Source organism: Solea senegalensis, linkage group LG12 (assembly GCF_019176455.1).
Source record: "Solea senegalensis isolate Sse05_10M linkage group LG12, IFAPA_SoseM_1, whole genome shotgun sequence".
NCBI classification, from domain to species: domain Eukaryota; kingdom Metazoa; phylum Chordata; class Actinopteri; order Pleuronectiformes; family Soleidae; genus Solea; species Solea senegalensis.
The window spans coordinates 7803158-7820835 of NC_058032.1; the positions used below are offsets into that span (position 1 = coordinate 7803158).

The 17678-nt window shown below is 41.8% G+C and overlaps 2 protein-coding genes across 2 annotated transcripts; both read left to right on the forward strand.

Moving 5' to 3' along the window:
- Positions 1–1452: 1452 nt before the first annotated feature.
- On the forward strand, positions 1453–4433 carry trmt112 (tRNA methyltransferase activator subunit 11-2). The gene is made up of 4 exons (XM_044039672.1): positions 1453–1666; positions 2073–2174; positions 2431–2523; positions 4010–4433. The coding sequence occupies exons 1-4, from the start codon at positions 1592–1594 to the stop codon at positions 4109–4111; spliced, it is 372 nt and encodes a 123-aa protein (XP_043895607.1). The 5' UTR covers positions 1453–1591; the 3' UTR covers positions 4112–4433.
- A 2867-nt stretch (positions 4434–7300) lies between these two features.
- tgfb5 (transforming growth factor, beta 5) lies at positions 7301–16508 on the forward strand. The gene is made up of 7 exons (XM_044039718.1): positions 7301–8682; positions 10945–11108; positions 11549–11681; positions 11852–11962; positions 13636–13816; positions 14173–14326; positions 16007–16508. Exons 1-7 carry the CDS (start codon positions 8319–8321, stop codon positions 16163–16165), a joined length of 1266 nt encoding a protein of 421 aa, XP_043895653.1. The 5' UTR covers positions 7301–8318; the 3' UTR covers positions 16166–16508.
- The last annotated feature ends 1170 nt before the right edge of the window (positions 16509–17678 follow it).

The following is a 17678-nucleotide window of genomic DNA, read 5'->3' on the forward strand; positions in this document are numbered from 1 at the left end:
AAAGTTCTTTGTAATTGCTGTAAAAATGTAGTAATTGATTATAATGAGCTAGACCAGGTCTTCCTTTATTCTCAACTGGTAATTGCTTTGATAAGATAACTGGTTCCTGATTTGATTCTGAAGCTAAACTTTTGATTTATATGCAAGTGTAGTCACATTAGGTGTTATTCAGCCCATGGATAATGTTATGATATACTTTAAATCTGGCATTTGTTGGCACACTTTTGATATCATTTAAGTCTTAAACTTTATGCACTGCCATCAGTCATGTTGGGAGGCCTCCCAGCAGGGGATTTTTATCTTCCCCTGCAAAACTATGTGTTACTCGCCTTAGGGATGCAGGGCTATCCTGCATAGTTTCTTTCATAAATGAGATTGAAGGTTGCAGGATTAGAGCGTGTTTCTTTTCTTTAGGAGGACACAAACCTGGCAGAGAGACAACTTGGTTAAAGTTGCGCCAAATGTTCAAACTTTTTATCTTTCGATACGACTTGAAATAAAACCTTAATTCTGTGGGCCTAATTCAGACAGAAATCAGACAGAATTTGACTTTATGTTAAAGACTCTTGTGCAAGTACCCTCTTGTAGCAGGAGTGAGCTGCTGCAGCTTTTTAATTTATTTTTTGTTATTTGATTTGTTTCTTGGATTGAGCTTTGTGATTAATAGTGATCATGTAAATGTGTAAACACAAGTGGTCTTTTGCCTCTTATTTGCAAAGCTGGCAGCTGATTGAAATGGTAGGACTTTATGGTAGGACTTTATGGTAGGACTTTATGGCTTGCCCAAAGTGGGATTTTTGATAGAGCATAGGGTTAACACCTCACCATACACTAGCTATTTCAGCGAACAAGTGTCTGTACTCCATTATTACCCATGACTTTCTTTTAAATTTCACAATTTAGGCATCTTGTAGAGTCATTAGGAAGATGCTTAATCCTGATGTCTTGGTTGGTTGCATGAGAAACTGCTATCTCTTAGATGTGTTGGCGAAGTTCCTCCTCTGATTTTTGTAGACTTGCCCTAAAGTTTCTCTCCGCTTTAACTCATGTTGAGTTATGCATTAAATGATTACTCCAACTTGTCTCCATATCAATTTGTTTCTCCCTGCATCCTTCCACCAACCACTGCTGCTGTTGCATCTGCTAAAGGTAGAATAATAATTTCTTTGCAGACTGTATACTGATTGTCTTGTCGGTTCTATTATTTATTTTTTTATTTTTTTATTTTTTTATTCATATCATCATGTGGGGCTGTCGTTTTAATTATTTGGCTTTAATTCATCATTTCTATGTGAAGCACGTTGTAACATAACAACAAATATTTGTTGGTAGACTGTTATAGTATAAAAATGTGGCACTGTTTGTATTTTTAGAGTACATTAGAGACAAGTTAAAAAAAAGAAAAGAATACATGTCAGGAACCAACTTGGGGGAGGCTAAAACGTCGGGGAATCTATTTTGCGACGTAACAAAGGCTCTTCCGGTGCACATGTTAGTGCTACAAATATAACGTGATTTGCATGTAGATACTTAAGCTTCGTGTGTTTATTTGTATTCTACTTCGAAACGTAGCGTCGTGTCGGGTTTTAACATGAAGCTTCTAACGCACAACATGTTGATGTCTCACGTGAAGGGAGTCACTAAAGGATACCCGCTGCTCATCAAGGTAAAGTGCTCACACCTGGTTAGCATTTCTGCTAACACCGCTAAGAGACCGGAGACTTAACTGTCCCTCAAGTTTTCAAAGAAACATAGTTTGGAAGCTTCCAGAGACACTAGTTAGATAATACGGGGTAGGAGTGTGTATCTTTTGCTTGTGTTACTGAGGGTAGGAATCGCCTCGTCAAATCACTGCTAGTGTTTTGCTGATCGTTTTGTAGCGGATACGATCTAAAGCTCAAACACAAACGACTGGGGGAGTGTGTCATGAAGGCACCTCTTCCTCTGCCTGTTAAGTGTTTATTCTTGTATTTTCCCCGGTGGGAGAGGGGCAAACCTTTTGACTGGGCTATGGGACTTCACATGTTTCTGAGGATTCTTACTCCATTTGATATCTTGTTTTGTTTGTGAAGGCAACTGAGGTGAAGGTGAATGAGGTGGAGTTCAACCCCCAGTTTGTGAGTAGGATGATTCCCAAAGTGGAATGGAGCGCTCTGGTCAAGGCTGCAGAGGAGGTGAGTCTGGTACCGATGTATCCAGCACTGATGGAATATGAGCCCTCTCAGATCCAGACTTTATGCTGTGTAAACAGCGTAACTTTGCTAAGGGACATCTTTGAATAAACCGTGTGGTTGTGGTTTATTCAAAGATGTCCCTGACCAGTTTTGTTTTGAATGTGTTACATCAGCCAGTCACATCCATTTAAGAGGCTGTTATTCATCCGTGATGTTGCAATATTTCACTTTGTAAATGTGTGTCTTCTCTCCTCAGCTTGGTCATCGTCAAGACCTGCCTGCTGAGCTTCTGGCAGACTACGAGAAAAATGAAGAGTTCCTGAAGAAAGTGCACAAAGTGCTGTTGGAGGTAAAAGCTCAGTCAGCCCTGTTCTGTTTTTATGGCTGCAAAAAATATCTATCTATCTATCTATCTATCTATCTATATCTGTGTATATCTATAGGGTTATTTTTTTCCCTTTACTTTAAAATGTCTTATAGCATTTAATATTTTCATATATTTACCATCACTGTGTTAAATTAAAGGTGTTTCAAACCTTTTTTCTCACTGCAGACGTTTTTGACACTGATTAATGACCAGCTTCATACTAAATAATCTGTCTTTTCCTCCACTGTCTTCTTCAGCACAGTGATTCTTTTTTTCTGGCACATCAGTCACCTTAGTGTCACTGGAATAGTGTAGTAGGGATGCAGGATATTATTGGCACAATATTGATATTGGCTTTAAGGCATTGAAGTCTAGGGTCACAACACTACACTGAGCCAGATACCGGCTATAAGATCAAGTTAGTGACGGCGTTATTTTAGATGTTCATCATGTCAGAGTGGGCAAAAAAGAAGCAACAGTGAGGATAAAGTGGTAGACACTGATGGGATGAATGGATACATGTATATGGAGGCATCCTAAAAATGGGGAAAAACCAAACAGACTTGCAAAGTTACGCTTTAACATTTATTATCGGATATTGACAAACATACAAAGATCCCCCAAGTGAGAGGAGAGCAGTGAAATGCTCGCTGCATCCCAGCCGAGCATGAACATAGCGGCGAGTCACAGAGGTGATGAGAAAGATATGCTGTTCTGACAACACAGCACGTGGTGCCCCCACCACTCTGGTAACCAAACCTACCCCCTTGATAATGTTGCCAGACTCTTGCAATAACAAGTACTTTTTATGGCGATAACTCAGAATGGCATTGTTGCCCAGTAATATTACACTGCAGCCGTTGCTGCCTGCCATGGCTGCCGCCCGAGGCAATCTACTGGACCAATTTTCAAGCTTTTTTGTAAATACTACTCACATGCTCGCCCATATTTATAAACATAGGGCTCAGGTCGATAAATACCGGAATTCCCCTTTAGAGTCAATTTTTCCAATCAGTCACTGATCATCATCAGCAGCAGAGGTGTTCATGTATTCAGTTCAATTCAATTTTACTTGTATAGCGCCAAATCATAACATACATTATCTCAAGGCACTGTACATAGACAACATCAAGGAGAGCAGAGAACCCCAACAGTTCACACAATGAGCAAGCACTAGGCATCAGTGGAGAGAAAAACTCACTCTTAACAGGAAGAAATCTCTGACGGAACCAGGCTCAGAAATGTGCTGAGAGAGAGAGAGACAGGTTACAAGTTTATACAGTTAATGATATCGACTTTTTAATTATGGCACAATAATAATGGTGATGATATGGGTAGCCTCAAAAACTGGATCTTTATCCCGCAACCTGCATGATGAGAATACACAGAGAGAGAGAGTATTTAATTGTGTTGATTATTTTTACAGTGGTGAACTCACACCTTCTGCCCGTTTGTGACTGTGCGACAGGTGGAGGTCATCGAAGGCTGTCTGCAGTGTCCCGAGTCTGGACGAGAGTTCCCCATCACCAAAGGAATCCCCAACATGCTGCTGAACGAGGACGAGGTGTAAACATAAGCACAACAATTCTCATTATACAACCTCACTGCTAACTGTCATTCCAATGAGATTGTGGGTGTTCAGAGAGAGAGAGGAGAGCAGTTGGACTCTGGTTTGAGTTGGAGCCATGAAGAAAAAAACTGTTTGGTTCATTGTTATGATGACATCTTAAGTGGGTGATGCTGCCAATAGAGGCGAAACCATCTGAAGAGTAACAAATGGAAAAGTTCCCTGAGAGTGTAACCCCCAGTGGTTTTATCTGTATTTATTTTTGTAACTGTTCAGGCTCTTTCTTTTTTCAATAAAACTGTCCTTATTCGCACAGGCAAAAAAATCTTTTTTAGGTTTTTGTGGAAAATATGGATTTAGTTATATTACAGACACACACAGAAGTATAACCCCACTTGCGTGTGCTGAGCTTCTGAACCCCAGCTCGCCCTCTCTCTGGGTTTAGGAAAGTGCTGAGAGCTAGATGACGTGGCAGTGGCTTCTCTATATTTGGCTGTGAGTTAAAAGGCAGAAAAAGCAGGCAAGCTAGAAGTTGTTTTTTAAGGAAGTCTTTCTTTTTCTTTTTTATTCCTCTTTTAAGCCACGCATAACACTCACACACACACAACCCCACCCCACCTGGGTGGGCCCCTGCAATCCAACATATACCCTGCAGTGTGTTTTACCCTTTCAAGAGAGTTTTTTCTGAAGAAAAAAATTGAGGTCCACAAAGACAAATTGCCTTTCCAATAATTTCTGGTTGTTTTGACATGATAGAGCATCATCAAGTCTAAACGGGAGCCTGTTTGTTTGCAGGCAGTGTTATCATTTTTAGAAACCCTGCCAGGACAGATGATGAAGGAGGGGGTTTGCTCTGACCAGAAGCCTCAAGGCAGCCTGAGTCTCTCCTACCTTTTCCCTTCTACTTACAGCAATTACAGGCCTGCACCCGCAACTATAATAACGGTATAATGGGATGGCAGCAGAGCAGCAATAAAAGCCACCCCTGACAGATTAACAGTCCTTTCCAAGTCCTGAACTGTAATTAACAATGAGACCGAAGAGGAGCAGAGGAAAGAAAAGAGCCACATTGAAAGCTTGAAAGGATAAAGAATCATAGGGATGGGCTCTGTGTGAAGAGATTTAATAGAATTAGGATAAGCCTTGAACTGTCAGCAAGAATGAGTTTAATCTGGAAATCAGACAACCTGAACAAAACTGCCTTTTGAGATTCTAGTGAATAATTAATGCATCACATTTCTCCAATGTTTAGTTTACCATTGTCAAAACATCATCAGCAGAACTGTAATGATGTATAGTACATCAGTCTGAGGGATTAGTTTAAAAAGCTGCGCTGGCTCAGGTTTCTGAACACAGGAACTGTCATGTGACCACAGGGGGCACTGTAGTCACTACCTTTCCATGAGTGTAGAAAAGAATGAATCATTGTGCAAGTCCAACTTGTTTTTTTACTATATGGTACTATATGTTATTCGGACTGACATCGAGTCTGAACTCACACATCCACATATTGTATTGACTCGAGCAACTAGTAGATGTTTACATTGAGCCAGATGGAAGTGGGACCCAAGCTGCCCTGGGTGCCCTGCACATGTGTTACAGTTCCCACCCCAGCTAAGATTCAGAAATATTAGAAGAGACTGCTATAGTATAAAAAAAGTACTGTAAGCTCAAAGCTCTGTTGTTTTACAGTTGAAAAAACACAAAGTTGCCAAACAAGGCACCAGTAAACCAAAAGCTCCTGTGCTCCAGTCATCAGACTGTATACATTAAGTAAAAGTAGTTTTCTGGCTTGGCCAACCACGTAGTAAGTGTATACTGAATAGCCACTGGGGGGCAATTCCACCGGCCAGCCTACTTCTCAGTTGATTTACAATGCCAATAAACCTTTCCCTGAGAAGTAAATGGTTTCAATTGTTTCAGGTCTTCTCCAATAGCACATGATGTCAATTTTATAAATTACGTTACCCTTTAGAGGAAAAATAGATGACAAATCTTGGCACATATGAGTGGACACCAGTGTGACCGACAAATGTTATATTGTATAGATGCTTGGATGCAAATCTGCTTTAAAATGGGAATTCAGATTCTCATGGGTGACCTCACAACTGGTTGCGCCACTTGTAGCACTTTTCCAACTCAACTCTACTCAGTTTGGTGTCAAGAATGTCATTTTCCATTACTTCAGTACTTCCTTAACATGGGCGGGTCATGGCTGCACGAAACTGCTGTGACGTCAAACTAGTGACAGAAAAAACAATTGTTTCGTAGTACTGAATCATGAGAGTCAGTTAATTAGAAATATTCCTGCATGAGAGGAGCGCGGACTCCATCGTTAAACTAAAATTCAGCGGAAAGTGTTGTTAATTATCTCGGCAGTGCCGTCGCTAAATACGCCAGACTCCTCTGTTAAATATTGGGGTTTTGAGTCTTTTTAATCTACAGTTCGCCATTGTTCGGTTTGATTCCTGTGTTGGATGTTGTGCTCATGTCTCTCCCAGTGATGACACTCTCTGACCACTCAGTGGCCGGCAGTCTGTCAACGTCACATTTTAGTATTAGCCTCAACCTTACCAGAGCAGGTACTAAAAAAAATACCAGGTACTATCGCAAATGGAAATGCAAGAAAACCAAGTCGAGCTGAGTCGTGCTAGAACTCTAAACTGAAAAAACACCATTAGTCCCAGTGGTTTTTTTCTGGTGGTTTAGAAACTTTAGTTTCCAGGAAAGGCTGTTTAATGGCAAGATGAAGTGGCAAAACACATTAAAATGTGTTGGTTACTGTAAACAACCACATAAAAAAAACCAAAAAACCTCAACTATCACTTTAAAACTGACTTTAATCATAATAAAACAGTGTATGGAAGAGTCTTCTCATCATTTCCTCTGTAAAACAATAAAGAAAGATGTTTGTGAAATACAGAAGTAACCCTTTAAACCCTATGTTTACCTGCAGAGAGGCGGGTGATGCAGACATTTTTGTGGAGGGAAGAGAAAAAATGTGTGTGTGTGTGAGAGAGAGAAGGAGATGGCTCATGCCTACATAATAACACACTCCCCTCCCTTTGGTGGCAATCGGCCCCACCACCACCATCACCACCTCCTCCTCCTCCTCCTCCACTCTCTACATCCAGTCCCTCCTTCCCAGACTCCCTCTGTCTGGAGCTCTGTGCTTCTCTCTCTCTCTCTCTCTCTCACTCACTCACACACACACACACACACACAGGATCTACAGAATAATGGAGTCACGTCACACAGCAGGTCTCAGTGTTTTCAGCAGACATCGCACTGGAGCTCATTTAACCTGGAGTTTTACAAATTACTCTTAAGTTGTGCTCAAAGCCACAGCACAAGGATTTCTTTCATGTAGTGTTCTGCGTCATGTATTTTTACGTTGTCTGACTTTTTTTTTTTTTTCCGTCATGTGTTTATATGAGGGGGATTAACAGGCCCAGTATGAGGTGTCCGATATAAATCAACAGGTTATGTTTTTTTTCTAGGTTTGGTGCAGGCAGCTTTCTGTTTACCTATATATCGGGGATGGGAGGATCTTTTTGGGTTTTTGAAAAGGTTGTGACTTCATTTTCTGGAGGCGGCCATGGGCCAGTTCTCTGCTGCACAGATGGCTCTTTTTGGAAGTGAAAGAACAGGAAACCTGCGGCTTCATATGAAGTGAACAGATCAGGATTTTGTCTGCAGGGTCTGCGACATGGGCTGAGCTCCTGTGGACACTCTGTTCTCCTGAAAGCTGTTGAATGATCCGAGGATGGACGACGGAGACGGATAAGACATACTTCAAAGAATCGGACAGACTCGTATATCTCCACCTTTACGCGCGCGCGCAACGGATCAGTGGATCTGTGAAATGAGAGATGATCTTTCCTAATAACTGATTTAATCACATTTCCCTTTAAATGTATTAGTTTAAATGTTTGTGAAGAAAACATGACCGCGCGCATTAATGTGTCACAGACGCGTGTGTGAATTATGTGAAAATTTACCTTAGAAAAAGTTTGTTTTGGTCTTTTTGATGCTAAATTGATTTGACCTAAATAACCTGTCGAATCTGGATGTTGGACTTTTCTTCATATTTGTATTTTTTTGTGATGGAGCCTCGGCTTTAAATGTTAAATGACTTTACGCACACGGCTTGGCTTTGAGGCTTGGAGGTTTATCTAAGTGACCGTCCACGCAGTCTCCTCACCGGACAATGTGGCTACCCCGCCTCGCGCTGCTGCTGCTGCTCCGGTTCTCCGGTGTGCCGCAGGTGGACGGACTCAACACGTGTCAGTCCATCAACCTGGACGCGCAGAAGTCCCGGCGCATCGAGGCCGTGCGCGGCCAGATCCTCAGCAAACTGCGCATCCGCAGCCCGCCGGACGATGACGACGACGACGACCCGGCGTCGAGCCCGGTGCCCCCGGAGGTCATGCTGCTATACAACAGCACGCGGGAGCTGCTGAAGGAGCGCGCGCGCCTCGCCGAGTCCGCGTGCGAGCGCGAGAGCAGCGAGGAAGACTACTACGCGAAAGAGGTGCAGAGGATCGACATGCTGCCCCCCCGCACCGACACAAGTGAGTCTTTGTCACTATGCGTGTTCCGAGATTCGCTTGGAGAACCAGAACTGATCCAAGTGAACCTCAACCAGGGCCGCGCTGTTACCCACAGGGCCAAGCACAAGCCTTTATGGGTCCCTGAGGTGAATTTGATTTGGGGGGCCCTACCACCACTGAGGAGTAACCTGTGTTTGACTATTATTGATACAAACGTAATACTATGAATTGCATTGATTACATTATTTCTGTGTTATTTACTCCATACCAGTGCCAACCTTTGCATTTTTAAACATTAGAGGGCACTAAAATGACCAAAATGGACAATAATAATTTACACTTTCATACTGATATATTCAGTATAATGACACCGAACGTGAATTGAAAAATAACAAAAAAATAGCAGACACTGCATTTTCTGCAAACTAGTAAACCTAGTTTAACAGTCTTGGTTTTGAAAACGTTAAATGTGCAATCTTCAACTACAAAGTAAAAACAAATAACATACGATGAAGACTAGATTTAGATTTAAGAATATATGTAAAGTTGTTTAGATTTTTTTGATATGTTAAAATGTTTTTCTTCCCAGACACTATTGGGCCCCCCAGTGATAAAATGTTGAAAAATAATGATCAGTGTTTCTCAAACCTGGAAATTATGACGTTCTTTGTTTTGTCCACAAAAATTATTTAGGTTTAAAGATTTCTTTGTTAGAAGGAGCATAAAACCCGGAAAATATTCACATTTGTTAAGCTTTAATATTTTAATGGCACCGTTTAACTAATGTACAGTAGTAGTACTGATGTCAACAAGTCTATGCAAATACATGATGACGAACACTATTTCACTGTACTACTGTTATGATTCCAAGGGAGGAGACGCAGGCGTTGATAAATGTATATAAACACATTTCTGTGTAGAACTTCATCATAGTTTGTCATAATCCAATCCAATTTTGGATCATGCATTTACTGCTGACTATTAAAAAATAATTTAAAAACGTTTTAAATTATCATTAGATGCAGTAACATATTTCATTCTGAAATTAATTTAAATGTCCAGTTTGTCAACATAGTGTTTAATGGCAGATATTGAATATTGAAGTCCTGTATGTGTGCTTGTGTAAGTGCTTTAAGATGAAGATTTTTGCTTTTTCATAGCCTTACACTAACCCTTTTTAGGCAAGAGCTTTGCTTTATGTGCAACATACCTGCAACAGCCCAAAAAGATAAACTGGCAGAGCAGAGAAACAGGTCACAATCTGGAGTCTCACCATGAGATGTAACGAATGGCATTTTTCCAATGAACAGTTCTAGCACGACTTGGCTTGGCACATTTTGGCATCAGACATCTCGTCTTCTTTTACTAAAGTACCTCCTCAACGTCAAAGCAGTTGTTTTCTGTGTAACTGAATCATTAGAATCAGTTAAATAAAAAGTTTAGTTCAGTACTTCCTGTATGGCCGGAGCACAGACTCCGTCTGACACAGTCACTAAACTGTGATTCGGCTCACGATCGCCTGATTTCGGCAGTGTTGTCGTTGTTAAATATTGAGATTTTAAACATTTCCTTGGAGATTAACATGCATTTTTTAGGATTTTAAATCTTTTTAACTGATCTACAGTTCAGCACCGTTTGGTTTGATTTACGTCACATCTTAGTATCGGCTCAGCTCACTTGGAACCTGAGGAGGTATCAAAAAAAGCACCAGGTACTATCTGTAATGGAAGAGGAAAAAAAAACAAGCCGAGTTGTGCTAGAACGGTATGAATGAAAAGCGCCATTATGAATCTCAAGGTTTCAAATTACCGCAGGCTATAGTCAATAATGAAGCACCCGTCAGTTCTGTACAGTATTTACATACACACACAGTGCATCAACAGAAAAAACTGCCTGTTTGTACCTGAGCAAACAAAGCTGCATCACTTATGCCCATAAAAGAGCAGTGTGATGTTTGTGAAAATGAACGAGGAGGAGAAAGTAACTTATCAAAAATGATCCTGTCTGTGTGTGGAAAGTAATGCTTCACAGTGTGAACGCACTAATTACCCATATATTAAACTTAAGGCCAGACACATTTACTTACTATGCCCAAACCTGTCATTTAGTTTGGAGACGCTCATCAACAGCCATTATGTCTGAGACAATGCATCAGTGCCACAGCTCTGTTTCAAGCACTTATAAAAATGCATAGAAAATTGTCAAAGAAAACCTGAGAGGTTGTTGGAGCATTACTCATCCGTTTTTAAGCTGTTTGGGGCTTTTCTTTTTTTCCCCACTCAGATGCAGTGCAGCCAGTAGCACCCAACCCCCACTACAGAGTCGTCCACTTCGATGTCAGTGGAGTGGACTTGAACAACAGCACCCTGGTCATCGCTGAGTTCAGGATCTTCAGAGCTCCCAACCCGCAGGCCCGGGCCTCAGAGCAGAGAGTGGAGATCTATCAGGTATTTTTCTTTTTTTACATGCAATTAAACCAAAATCTTTCACCTGTTATGAAGCAGACACTAAATCACATCTGTAAAAATCACTTTGGAGTGTTGTGTCTTCACTTGTTTCTGCTTAATGACAGATAAAATAAAAAAATCTATGCATTTCTTTTGTGCAGCTTTGCCCTTTCATGATTCTGGCCATCAGGCCAACAACAAGACTGTTTTGATACAAAATCTTCATCAGTTGAGTTGATTTTAAAATGTGACTTAAAAGAGACATTTTACACCTTTTTAGAGAAAAATATTTGCCACAGGAATGTGAGTTAACGTAATTGTTTTTTATGCTGATGTTGTGATTTATGCCGTGGGTATGTTATGTCAAAGTGGAGGAAGATAAACTCCTCAGCTCTATCACCGTCTTATTTATTTTTTGTTTGTTTGTGTTTTTGCATCAGCTGCTGAAGCCTGATGAAGAGAGCACCTCCACTCAACGGTACATTGACTCGCGCACTGTTCAGCCCAAGGCCAAGGGATCCTGGATCTCTGTGGACGTCACAGAAACCATTAAGGACTGGTTGTCAGATCCAGGTCAGCTTCAGCACTTCAGATGTTTTTATGCTTTATGTACATGGGCCAGACATGACCGTCGAACAGGCCTGGTGGGTCTGGCACTGAGTGATCTACACAGCGTCACTAATCTGTTCATCTTCATGATGATGATGATGATGATGATGATCATCCTTTTCTTTCTGCCCCAGAGAACAATCTTGGCCTGAAACTGGGCGTCCACTGTCCCTGCTGCACCTTTGTCCCGTCCACCAACAACATCGTTCCTAACAAGAGTGAGGAGCTGGAGGCCCTGTTTGCAGGTTTGTCGCACTTGTTTTTGTTTTCCCTGGGACTTCAGGGAAGGTTTTCACGCCTCTAGCTCCAGGAAAGTGAGTTTACTGAGTTTATCCTCCTGTTGCATCATATCACAGATATTTAGGGAATAGCTTAGTCTGTTTGTTTGTAGATCGTTGGTCATCATGTAAGATGAGTTGTTGTGATAACACGTCTGCACTTTCTGACCCCACGGTGTATTAGTGAAGTGAGACCACAGTGGCCATAAAGATGAGAAATGTAGCTTTAGGTTGCAAGTGGCTGTGTTAGAGGAACTGAAAGTGCTCGGGGGAGATTTATTGGCACAGCAATTATCCCGCAGGTCACAAAATGTGGTCATTAAGTGCAGACTCTTCTTAAAAAGACGCCTCCAGTGATTCTGAATCACTCACAGACTGACAGGAGAAACTAGTCCTCCATATTCTGTGATACGACTAAATACCAGACTGTCGGTGTTTCTTCGTTCAGGCCCCAAATTATGGCACTTTCTTCAGGAGTTACACTCAGCTGAGCCAAGTCTGGGTTTTTTTCCACATATGAAAAAAAACTTTGATACTGCTGTGAGACAAGTCAGCGCTTGTGCTCTTGTGTAGCACTTCACATCTTAGGTAGCGCAGAAAGACTCCATGAAAGCAGCTGTAATCACTCACAACGACATTCAGGGGCTCTGAGACAAATATGTTTCCATTTATGTCCTGTGATGTTTTAAAATATATGTATACAACTTATGAACTAATGATTTTATCCTCCATAAAAAAGGAGGTATTATTGTATTAATAATATTAATCAGCAGTGGACCTTAATATATTCTGTTGTCACCCACGAGGATCTGAATTCACACGGTTGGCACTTTGGCAGGCGTCGTGTTGACAGACGTCACCTGCACCGATTGGATGATACTAGCTGTCACTCACACTATCGTTCATGTATACAGTGTATATCTGTGTTTTATTCCTCTAAATGGGAAGATAATATACAAAATTGACATCATGGTCTTTGGAATGTGGGAGGAAGCTGGAGTGAACTCGGAGAGAACCCACACACACACGGCGAGAACCTACTGGTTGCACACCTACAGGTGGTGCAGGTGATAAAGTGTTTGTCGCTTTAACTAGCATCCAAATCTGTGACTTCGTTGCTGTGAGGCAACAGTGCGTGCCGTTGTTGTATCACCATGTGACCCAAGTCCAAAGACATGCAGATTGGAGGTTTAGGTGAACTGGAGACTCTAAATTGAGAGTGAAAGGTGGTTTGTCTCTGTGTTGGCCCTGGGTGTAACCTGCCTTTCACCCCATATGCCAACTCTTAAAGAGGATCATGTGGTTGAAAATGAATGAATGAAACATCATGTTCTGTTGAAGAAAACTTGACGCTGGAGATTTAACTCCTTAGAAAAATGTTTTCTGGCGTTATAAATCAAGAGATAAGTAGGTTCATTTTCCACCACAACTCCAGATGGAATCATTTTTGCAACTAGCAGAGTCGCCCCCTATTGGTAACATTGGGAAAACTAAGACTACTTTCATTTAGTATCACCTACCTGGTTGCTCACACTCACATTTGCTGTGCTTTATCATCACTTTTCCCCCTAAATGGAAACGTTACTTACAAAACTGACATCGTTTTATATTGATTTGTTTTCTTGTGCAATTTTTCATAGGTGTGGACGACGAGCATCTTCGTCAGATGAGAAAACCAGGTCAGGTTAAAGGTCAGGCGGACTTCAGCAGCAAGACACCGCACCTCATCCTCACCCTGCTGCCCAGTGACCGAGTCGACAACCCAGCCAAGAAGAACCGCAAGAAGAGGGCAGCTGCCACAGACACCTCAACCTGTACCCGGTAGGCTGACACATGTGTGTGGGTATGTGGGATGAACTCACAGCACTGAGAAGTGTAGTTTTATAATTCTGAACTCTAGCTGTTGAGGGTGTGGGGTTCCATTTTATTTCTTCCAGGCAGAAAAGCTCACATTTGACACACAGACTATTGTGTGGCAAAACCAACAACACTGGCCCTGTGTTGAGACTGCAGGCCAACAGGCATGCAGTTTTTTATTTAGACTACCTCACTCTGCAGGGGAAAAATGGCAGGTTCTTCAATTGTCATTTTCCCATGACCCAACTTTGGGCCCTTGCCCCAGACCTTGAAGAGAGCGGGACTGAGGATTGAAATGTGTTTGTTTCTCTGTGTCTCAGCGGCTCAGACCAGGGCTGCTGCCTGCGCTCGCTCTACATCGACTTCAGACGTGACCTCAACTGGAAGTGGATCCATGAGCCCAAAGGTTATAAAGCTAACTTCTGTGCTGGCAACTGTCCTTACCTCTGGAGTGCCAACAACCACTACAACATGGTGAGTGGACATGTGTATGTGATTATGGTTGGAGATTAAAAAGTGATGAAAGCAGCACAAAGCAGTATGAGATGGGTATGCTATTGACTCAAAACTTTAATATTTATCATTTTTATTAAAGGAGCTTGTAGAAAAAAACACGGTTGAATTATAGATGAGATGATCAAATAAATTTAGAGTAGATCACATTTGTCCCCCTGTGTGTGGATGAGAAATAGTTTCAGTTTGTAGTGCTCCATTATATCCCATTATGTTCCCACCCATTTAATATTCATGCACAATTTATGTTCAGATGTTTGGGCAGCAGTTGATATTTTTAAAACAATATCACCACAATAATATGTGAAATGTACATTGAACTTATTTCAAGCAAAGACACGTTTTCAAAATGATATTTTACTCTAGTAGTGTAAATGGAAACAGTGACGGTCTCTTCGGTTACAAATAGAAGCTCCAGTCCAAACAAAAACAACTCTTGAACGTCAGACAAATCTACGCAGCTCCTCTGTTGTAAAACACTGTGGTTTGAACCGAACTGCAATCAACTCTCAGCCAGACTTCAATGTACAGAAAATGCGGGTGATGTTTTGCCCCTTAAATGAGCTTAATGTGCATTGTTTGTCATCGTGAAAACACCATGGTTAACCCAACCGTCGTAAATGGGCTGTCACCTCGCAGACGCCTGCTGTGGAACATATAGGATTACACAACACAAGCTTATTGGCCTCCAGTCACACAGACGCTTCCATCTGGTTCCACTCTTTTTCTTCTTTCTTTTAGGTTTTGCTGCAAGGACACATCAAAGCATGTCACTGAGATTTGATAGTGTTTGGTTGTTTTGCAAAGAATGTGAAATGGAATAGGGGAAAACATTGAAGATGTTTCGCCATTTCATTTTTTCTGAAACAAGTCTTCTTCTAAAAGCCCTCAAAAGGGTTTGTGCAATTTTTTTTATTAAACTTTAGATAATTCACTCTCAGACATCATTTATCCGTCCTTCCATCCATTTTCTACCGCACATGAGGGTCGCGGGGGGGAGCTGTGCCAATCTCAGCTGACATAGAGTCCATCGCAGGGCCACATATAGAGACAACCATTCACTCTCACACCTACAGTCAATTTAGGGTGTCCAATTTACCTTATCCCGACATTATTTATGAAGAGTTTAAATGATTAGTATGTCTAGTCTTGATAACCACTCGTGACACTTCACGATACAGTTTTGCCATTCACTAGTTCAGCACATCATTCACACTCATCCGCACACAGCACAGAAAACACCATCCAGTGTGACATAGGCTTTAAGATTGCCAGCTAGTTAACGTTAGCTAGCTGCTAAGTGAACACCGCAGTATGTCAGGAACCACAGGTAGCTAGCTAATTAGCTAGCACTTACTGATAGCTCAAGCTGGTGTGACATCAAAAATATGTAGTGAAGTACAAGTGGAAAAAAATACTGCAGTAAGTACAGATACAGCATTTTAGTACTCAAGTACAGTAGTGAAGTAGTTCTAGTTCTTTCGTGACTATACATCACTGGAAAACAATGCTCACATGTGATCTGCCCGTCATACTGAGAGGTCAATAACAAATTTTGAACGTTATTGAAAAACAAACATGGCTGTGTGTTTGCTATGGAAACAGAACTTTACCTCTCTTTTATTTCTCCCCCGTGCTCAGATCCTGCCCCTGTACAACAAGCTGAACCCTGAGGCCTCCGCCTCGCCCTGCTGTGTTCCTCAGGACCTGGAGCCTCTCACCATCATGTACTTCATCGGCCGCACACCACGCGTAGAGCAACTCTCCAACATGGTCGTCAAATCCTGCAAGTGTCGTTGAGTTTGGGGGGGTTAAGCGACCTCAGAGGACGAGGTGGTTTGAGCAGAGAGGAGAGGACTAAAACTGCTTTGCTCAGGGGGGGAGGGAATAAAAGACGAGGACAGACGGATGGATGTGTCCATTAATCTTCGCTGTTTGATCGCCTTTAGCCTCTTTTTTTTTTTCTAGTTTTTTTTCTTTAACATTACTTGACTCAAATATCAGGATTTTTGCTTCCTTTCTTTTCAGGCATGAACAACATGTCACATCATTTTTCTTTGTTCTCTGGAACTTTCCATCTGAGAGATGAGACACTGTAAGTATGACACATAGCTGTATTAAACCTGTACCTGGATATTAAAAACAGGGTGTTTTTTTTGTTTGTTTTTGGTTCCACCTCAGCTGTGTTTCACAGCCGTGGGCAGCGCGTGTGTGTGCTTTATGTTAGTTGATTGGAGGAAGGCATCGTAGAGAGGTTTGCAGACTGAGATCTTCAGGCAAGGGATGGAGGAAGGCAGATAGAAAAGAGAGAGGAGCTGTGTCCAGGCAGAGGCCCTGCCAGCTCCCTGTGGTCCCGGGCTGAAATCTGCCCGGCGTAAACAGGATGTGAAAGGTTTCCAGACACCGAGCCGACCACTCACGAAACGCTACATTTAAATGCTTCCATCATTTCTCTCTCCCTCTCTCTCTCTCTTTTTCTGTTGCTCGAGGTTCTGGGATTTGTGGTGAGAGGAAAGACAGAGAAAAGAGAGGCTTTGAAAATGAGACGTGGGATGATAGGGCTGCATTTGGAACAGCTACAAGTTTAGAAAGGTGGTATTTTGCAGCCTTAGCAAATTTGTAACTGTTTGGGCCTGGCTCAGAAATTCCGTGATCGCACACTCGTGCTCATTTTCTGGATGTGCCTTCATTATCGTATTGTAAAAAAGCTGTTGACTCACTCACTATTCTCATGCGGTGATATTCTCATACCTTTGTTTACCATTAGTCTCACTCGTTCACTCACGCACACACACACGCGCACACACAAGTATCCACATTGACCACTTTAGACTAGAATGTCTAAAGGCTGAAAATAAAAAACATCCCCAGGGTTCATTTTAAATATAGGCTCTCTGGTATGCCAGTGGTTTGTGTCTGTGTGTGTGTGTGTGTGTGTGTGTACAGTATATGTACTGTGTTTGTGTGTCTGTCTGTGTGTGAGAGAGTGTGTGTGTGAGTGTGGCCAGTGAGGTCATGTGTGATAGAAGAGAACATATTGCCTCTATTTTATTGCAATTTTGTGAGTGATAAACATCTTTAGACAGTTGTTCTGCTGAGAGAGAGAGGGTGTGTGCTTGTGTGTTCTTGTATGGGTTAAGGTTTAGGCTGTCCAAATTAATGGATCAGTGCTGTGTCCTAAGTATAGCTGCACAAACCTGTGTGGCTATGGATGTATTAAAGCTGCAGTAAGCAAGATCAGTGTAAAACAGTTGACTGTTGAGTTTCGTCCACAGGTCACTGAAATACTCGTCTTTAGGATCGCAGCTCTCCG